The sequence below is a fragment of the Halyomorpha halys genome, unplaced genomic scaffold (genome assembly GCF_000696795.3).
Source record: "Halyomorpha halys isolate HHAL.00 unplaced genomic scaffold, Hhal_1.1 Scaffold809.1, whole genome shotgun sequence".
NCBI lineage: Eukaryota > Metazoa > Arthropoda > Insecta > Hemiptera > Pentatomidae > Halyomorpha > Halyomorpha halys.
In genome coordinates this window covers 231,001-239,699 of record NW_027107058.1, presented here as the reverse complement: position 1 = coordinate 239,699, position 8,699 = coordinate 231,001, and the positions used below count along the sequence as shown (strand labels likewise).

Sequence of the window (8,699 nt, the reverse complement as noted above, 5' to 3'; positions counted from 1 at the left end):
TTTATATATTGCTGTCCATTATTTTTAATAAATTGTGCTCTCCTCAATTTTAGTAGCGATGTAAGTTCATAAATATTCATCGGATATTGTAATTTATTTATGGTGCTGCAAAATAATATACCTTGTTATAAATAAATATGTATCAAAAAATATATAACACAATAATTTAAATGTAATAAAAACAAATCTTAAAAAAATATTCTCAAAAAGTCGCATTGTTAAAGATATTATTGTTTTCAATTATTTTTTAACCATAAAACGAGATCCTTATACAAAAGGTTGTGATAAAGTTTTAACAAGTGACTGTGATAAATGAATTTTAATTTTTGTTTTTAATGTAAAAGTTGACTAATTAGAAATTGTGTTGTGACCTGGGCAGAATAGCCAGCATGAAGTTGAGTGTTTAAATATTTTTAGTTCCAAAATTGTATTAAGATGTCCCTGAGGATGGCTGAAACGTCGGACTTATAAGAAAAATAAAATGTTTTGAGACAAAAATGGATAAAAATTGAATTATTTATTTAAACAAAATTAACCAGTCTCAAGAAAATTAAAGATTATAAATATGAAAATATTTCTTTAATCCAAGCCAAAACATAACAGTATTATTTTCTTGTTCAAACATCTGCTTTAATATCCTGTCACAAGATAACATAATTGTTTCATGCTCTGCTATTAGAAAACCAAAATCATTATGAGTTTTAATCAGAAGTAGATTTCTCATCGAGTTGTATTTCAACATGACAAGATCTTGAAAGAAAAATGAGAATCATTTCCTGAGATAGACCAATCGTATTGAACAGTGATTAGCCATAAAAACATAACTTTGCAGTTACACTGCAGGGTAGGTGATCTTAAAATTGGGAAATATGTCAGTTTTAATTTTTCAAACTTATCAACATAATTTTTTCATTAATATGATGATCTTGTCATTCAATATCTTTTTTTTTAAATAATTTATTTATTGTTATTTACAACTGTATGAAAATATATACAACAAGTAAATTTGCTGTAGGTAACACAGGGACATGATAAAAACATGTGGAGAATCTACCCATTGATAGAACTCCAATAACATTCCTAGAGAAGATCTGAGGCCATCTTCTTTTCAGAGGCCTAGGAAGATTATTAGGTAATAAAGGAAAAGCCAGGTTAGAAACAAGTGGATTTGGGTGGTTGGGAAGTTTTTCGTGGAAGGATTGGAATCTGGTTCTGGCCAAATCGGCAACATATGAGACAATGAGGTCCTGATGGATGACTTGATTCGTGACGAAGTAAAGAGCATTAAGGATTTCTTTCAATATCAAATCAAAAATTTGAAACCCTTGCATTCGTTTATTTAAAGCACTGACTTTTTGCAAATTTCCATTAAATACATATGTTATACGAATAAGTTTGTCATAAAACAAACTGCATAAAACAAGTTGTTTTCTCTCTATCAGTCAGCACATTTATGCTAGTCTTTGGTCCTTTTTTAATGCAATAGTGTGACTTAAAGCTCATGTTCTAGCAAGAATATGGATAGATTTCAGGCATTCACGCCCAAGACACTTGAGTGAATGTTGATGACTGCACATAATCATTTTTCTGATTCTTCTATTTTTTATTTTGTTTTGTTTGTATACAAAAAATGTATTTTGGTAACAGTCTCCTCAAATTACAGTACCAATATTGACTTTTAAATAAATATTCTGCATTAAAAATAAGGATTGAAAGCACTCAACACTACAAATGGAAAAAAAAAAAATCCCATAAGTGATAACAAAGTCATGGAAGAAAAAGAATTCCTAGAAAAATGGTCAGTATTGATAGTGAAATAGAAATTGCTAATCGTAAACCTGGACCTAGATTGAAAAAGAGGGCTGGAAAGAACTGTGATAGAATAAAAACATAAAATAAAAAAAAAAAAAAAACAGTAGCATTTTTATTAAAGCTTTTAAGGAAAAGGCAAAAGTTAATTCAATAGCTCTTAATATGCGGATTAATAAATGTTATAGAGAATTTTCAACCTAACTGTAAAACATTTGATTACAGGGCTTAATTATAATATGACCATGACTAAATAGTTCTATACTAATGTTTCCACCCAAAATAGAAAAAATAAATTATATATTTATGTGAATGGATTAATACACAGTAGTGTAATTTTAATATACAGTAAACTAAACCTAACAATTTTATTATTGCCGTAAAAAATAATGCAAAATAAACATTGTGGAAAATAGAAAAAATACCTGTCTATTTAAAAAAATTAAGGAAAATATTGTTTTGGTGTAGATAAAATATGTATGGTTTGGATTTAAAAAAATCATAATTTGTGTCATAGTTTTAAATTATGAATTATTTACAATTTATAAATAATTTCTTTCATATATAGGTTTACTATTATAAGTCTTAATTATCATTTTTATTTATTTCACCAATTTTTTTGTTATTAAAACATTTTGTGATTTTGTATAGTAAATATAATATTTTAAATAAAATAACTTTTAAGACAAAATTTCTCAAGGTCACTGAAACACTGCCTACCAATGGATGTTGACCTTGAGTAATAGTAATGTGATGATATGCGCTGACATCCAGAACTTATAAATCTTAATATTTTAAGTATATGAAGTTTATTAGATCTGTTTTTCTTACATATTTTTTCAAATTATTTTATAAACATAATATTTCTTACCAAACAAAATATGTTTTTCTCTATATTTTAAATATTTCTGGATCAACTAGCAATATAACTAAATATTCAAAAATGTAAGTTTCAAACTAGAATTTGTCAATTATTCAATTAATGATAAAATTGAGTAGGATTAATATAATTTGAAATAATGTATTTTTTTTTGTTTTATTTTATTTTCAATATAATTAAAATCTAGTAGTCAGATGGAATTTTATTATTTTTTACTAAACCTAATTATAGTAAAATTTAGATATATTGAGGGTTAGTATAACAAATCGATGTATTCTAAAACCGATTCTCTTTGAACCAATAGAATCGATTTAATTTAGTCAATCTAATTGAATATAAGTAGAGAAAAGATAGATAACATGATAATTTTTTGTCCACCAATATTAGTCCTTCCCAACCTATTTTTAGCCGTAGATCCCTTTTGGTAGAAGTAGGAAAATGATGAAATCCTTTTGGTAAAAGGAAAATGATGAAACCTTTTAGGTTGAAACAGATAAAATGGCGGAACCCCTACATTATCATTTGATACAAATAAAGTGAATCCTCTTAAGTGAAGACAGGTTAGGATATAGGGCTCCTATAAACTATGATTCATTAATCCAATCCAAGTTTTATCAGTATTTCATTTCAGGTAAACATAAATCTATATAGTTTATATAGAATCTTCCTAATAGCATTGCTGGGCAAGTGAACACCAGAAAGTATATAAAGCCTATGTTACGCTTTAAAAAAAATCTATTATACTAGCACAAAAAAGTATAACCTGAGGGGTCCCAAATCAAGTGGTCAACTGAATTTTTTTTATGGGATGAAAAATAATCTTTCATTATGAAAAAAAAAATTATAATGTTCTAATTATATTTTTACCATACAAAATTTATATTACACATCACAATATTCACAAATTCACCCAAAGACAAATTCAAACTATTTACAGAAAAAAAAAATGAGATTCACGTTAACAAATGTTCCCAGTTTTATTAGACAAAAAGAGAATAATAGCGCCAGGTAAAATGGACTGAAATCGCTATTAAATTTTATTACAAGCAAACGACTATAGATAAGACTATCTGTTCATCTTCATACATATCAATATTTCACACAGCAATAATACATTCTACTTCAACTACTTTAATAAATACAAATACAATAATAATTCCTTTTTTTTTATTAATATTTGCAAATATACATCAACTAGCAGCGATGATGAAATAAGAAATTTTTTTATTATACTAAATGTAATAGCCAGTTCTTTCGGCACAAGGATATGATACATTTAATTACAAAGAGAAAAATAATCACATTTTTTTTCTTTTGATATGTTAAAAAATAATAAATTATTTTGATTAGTTACACAAACAAAAACATTTACATTTGAAATATAATACATTACAATGGTTCATGATGAAATAGAAGTAACTTTATAAAGTAAAAAAAAAATTAATAATTCATTTTTTGGAATGACATCACATAAATTAAATATTTTGAATAAGCAGCATTAAAATACAGTAGATTAAAAAAAGGGCAATTATAAATAAATTAAAATGTTACTATAGTAATTATTAATTGTAAGAGAATTCCCATACAAATGAAATGGTTCCATGCCTTTCACACAAAAACAGACTGAAAATCTGATTTTCCTAATTCTAGTAACGGTTCTATTGATTTTGCTTAATATTGAACAACACACATATTATTTAACATGGATACTGAAATGAAGATTCCATCAAACTTTACATTTACGAATAATAATTATATAAATGAAATTCAAAATTCTGATTTATTGAGAAGTTAATGTTAATCACATCACATGAAAAAAATTTAGTGTTTAAATTAATAGGTCAATAGATTATATAGGCGATACAGCAGATAAAATTTGCTGTCAAATAACAGAAAATCCCACAAACAAAAATTGGTGAATGAGATAATAACTTGATGATGACAAAAATAAAATATAGTAATATTCAGTTACTTTGAGATTATCAAATTGGTTAATATATTAATATAAACACAGTCTGTAAGAAAATTTTGGCATAAACCTCAACACATCAGTTGTTTTTAAAATTTAGTCAAAACAAACCAGACCAATTAACAAACAAGGAAATAAATAAATAAATGGTCCACATTATTTTAAATAGCTATCAATATTTTAAATAATTACACAGGACTAAAATTAATATAATAGTATTATTTTCCAAGTATTAAATATTAATAAAATATAAAAGCAGAGGTTGGAAGATAATCTCGAATGTTAAAATAAAACGGAAAATCTACGACATGTTGGCATCAATGACATTTATAGAGTAAATCTATTAACATTAATATATTAAACAATTTAAAAAATATATTCATTTATAAATACAGAGTTTTGTTTATGTATTTTAAAATACATGATATGAATATTCTTTCTTCTTGGGAAAAGGAGTAATATGCCAGATGCTGCAAAAGGGAACTGAATAAGAAAAAGGTCACTGTTCTTGATTTTTGAAAATGAGGCTAAGCCTCTTTCACTCCCCTATCAACATGAATATTATCACAAGCTATGATAGAATCTCCGTAGTAAAATTCCATGTAGTTAAGGAAAGTTTGTTGGAAACAAAAATATCTAAGAAAGAGTAGAGAGAATACAAAATGAATTTGAACACTGTTTATAAAGTTAATCTAAACCAACCGATTCAATTAACACATAAATAATGTACAGTACGACACAATTGTGTAATATATAAATGTATATAGCAAGATACAGCCACAGTACAAGCTAAATTAAATGTATTTAAATAAAATGGTATCCATGATAAGTATAAAAACTCCACTTACTGCTAAATATATCCTAATCTTGACTAACCACAAAAAATTGGATTGGATAATAAAATTATAAATCTCCTTTAAAAAGTGCAGAAAGAGAAATAATTCTTAACTAATAAATACAACCTGATTAAGTGAAAAAAAATATAATAACATAGATCCATGTATGAATAGACATAAGACACTTAAAAGTATTTAGGCTACAAAAAATATATATATATATTTCAATATTTGCTTATATAAATTACACTATATGCCCAAATAGAGCAGTATAAAAAATTACAAAATCAAAATAGCTCACTTCCTTGCCTCCTGACTTAAATAAGTATCAAAAGTGACTTGGCCAAATCTCAGTCAAGTTCTTATCACACGAAAACCTTTGGCTTGAGTCACACTTTTCCTCTTATTGTTATAAATTACCTTCGACGAATCATCCTCTTTAAATTATTAGTACTTTTCTTTTAAAATCCTGCAAAACCTGGCTTGACCAAATCAAACATTCCTCCGGACACAAACAATAAGGAAAGCTGTGCTTAAAAGTTTTGACATTTGGGCGTGAAGCAATTTTAAATCAACTTCACAAAAGACTAGATTTTCCCTTTTTCAAGATAAAATAAATAGCATCTCATACCTTTAATATTATAATTATACTTGTTAGCTGAATAATATACACAAATTGACCTGTAAATTCTCTTATAAAATCACAGCAAAGCAAATCAAAACTAGAATGCTGTTATCTTTATCATCATAATTGTTTTTTAAAAATTTTAATATGGAACAAAAATCCTGCTATAACATTAAATATTGTCATGTTTTATTTTATTTTTTTAAAATATATATATAAGTATGTGTAATAATTAAGTGGATATAACAGCCAAACATCTATAAATACGTTTCATAACACCTATAATTATAGTTGAAATTGAAATTAATAAAGGCGGCGAAATTAATTTTTTATGGCTGCCGGTTAATTATACAGCAGTTTTAGATATTTCTACAAAACTATATAAATACATATAGATAAAATAGTTTTCTGACTGGTTGTGTTAAGGTTGCAAATCTTGTTACTTTAAGCTAAAAAAATAAATAAAAATAAAACTGAAAAATTTTAAGATGAGTACAGTAATTTTACTCTGAGGAATTAATTAATTTATCTAATTAATAGATAGTTGTTACCTACAGATAGCTAATGAATAATTACCACTTTTGAGCTAGTTTGACTTTTTGTATAATAGTTAATATACAAAATATTTTGTTTTTTAAGCCTCCAATGAGTGAAAAAACTCTTTTTTAGGATAACCAAAATATCCTATAAAATTTTTAATAATCAGCTAGAAAAGATTCTCAAAATAAAATGAAATTAATACAATTATTTTCCTAAAATATACTATTTTCCCCCTAATTCAATTGCATTCCTAATTTATAACATATATTTTATTTATCATAAAAAAAATAAATAAATTAAAGAGAAATTAATTAGTAGCTTATTGGAAACCAGAAAAAACTTTTGTAAATATAATTTGAAAAAACCTTAGTATATGATATCAAGTACACCAAATGTAATTGAATTTAAACAAGTAATTACTAACGACTAATGAATGTTTCATAAAACACTAGAATAACTTAAATTAATTCTTAATTGTAAAGTATTATGAGAAAAATTAAACAAAAGATCAAAAATTTGGCACAAGGAAAAATTAAAGAGAGGGGAAACATTATCGATGTTTAGATTAACCCTGATAAGTAGAAAATATGCCAATAATACAATTAACAAATAAAATATTGACTTTAACTCATAATATTAAAGATTGAGCAGTTATTATTTTCATTTCAAATATTGTTCAATATTAATATCAACCTTTGCAGCCCAAGTTATGTTAACTGATCTCCTAGAAAGGTTACAAAATAAAAAAAATCTCCAAAAGCTTAGTCGATTACAATGCTTATTCTATAATTGATACAAAACATTATTTGTCAATAAGATTTATGATTACTATACACCCCTAACACAACCATAGTTCGAAAGTACTACTAGACGTAACAGCAAACTTGGAACAGACTTCTTTTTCGAATGAGCCATCATAGCTCAGAAAACCTGAGTTAATTTTATACATTAATAAAAATATCGACTCCCCTTGATACTAGAGGAAATTCATACTGAAACGCAAAATAACTAGCAATCGGTTAGATGATACAATATACAGTTTTCCAGATAATAAAGGAATAGTGGTGAAGCCTGGTAACATTGACTTTTTCAATTATTGTTGGCTCTGGGTAGCGGTCGCACTAAGTATAGCTTTTCGCCCTGTTTGTTCGTGTATATAGGTGCTCTCTGATAGTGGTCAACTAACTGATCTAGAGTATGAAACTTCCTCTGGCCAATACAGTAGAGTGCGCCATCCACATGCACCCTAAAATGTTTATTGCGACCAGGTGCTTTCAGGGATACTGAGTAGTCACCCATCTGAAAATTAAGTAGTAATTAAAATATAAATAATAATAATAATAAATAATATGAAGCTTATGAAGCCTAAAAAAAAATCATAAAACTAAAATATTTCAACGCGATGATCCAGGTTGTGACCAGACAACATAAACTTTTGGTAACAACTCAATGAATGCCTAACAAATAAATAAAACATTTCAAACTAGAGAACAAGAAGTTAATGAATTAAGATAATTTAATTAAACTTATCTTTAGTTCAGTATTAATTTTTTTTCTCAAATAATAATTTTACCAATATTATACTTGTAGTGATTTAACACTAAAGGAAAGAAATGCATCATAATATTAACTAAAAGTAGAACAAACAAATTGTCGCTGACAATAAAAAAACTCCGGATGAGTATATTTATGTGACTAAAGTCTTTTCTTTTTTTTAAATATAATTGTATGAGTGTTTAATATTATAAATACAAATAAAGTAATAGAGCCAATCATTAAATAATCACATGAAGAAGATGGTCAGGGTTGTCGTTAAAAAAAGAACAAATAATTTTTAACTATTTAATGTCCAATGTTCAGGGCACTTTTCAGGGCTTTATCTGGTTGGTCGGTTTAACCTATCACTTTGAAGAGCCCTAATGAAGCCCTGAAAGTGGGGTTGGACATTAAATAGTTAAAAACTATTTGTTCTTCGTTCTTCTTTTTTCACCTCAAGCATGACCATCTTCTTCATATTCAAGTTGTTAGTATATATATATA

At 26.3% G+C, this 8,699-nt stretch overlaps 1 protein-coding gene across 3 annotated transcripts in view; it reads right to left on the bottom strand.

The window, feature by feature from the left end:
* Window positions 1-3,641: 3,641 nt before the first annotated feature.
* The window catches only part of dock (SH2/SH3 adaptor protein dock), a 29,736-nt gene continuing 24,678 nt past the window's right edge, over window positions 3,642-8,699 (bottom strand). For all 3 annotated transcript variants that reach the window (XM_014429566.3, XM_014429568.3, XM_014429569.3), the window contains one exon: window positions 3,642-7,958. In XM_014429566.3, coding sequence (XP_014285052.1) covers window positions 7,749-7,958 — 210 coding nt within the window. In that variant the 3' untranslated portion in view covers window positions 3,642-7,748. The remainder of the gene's footprint in view (window positions 7,959-8,699) is intronic.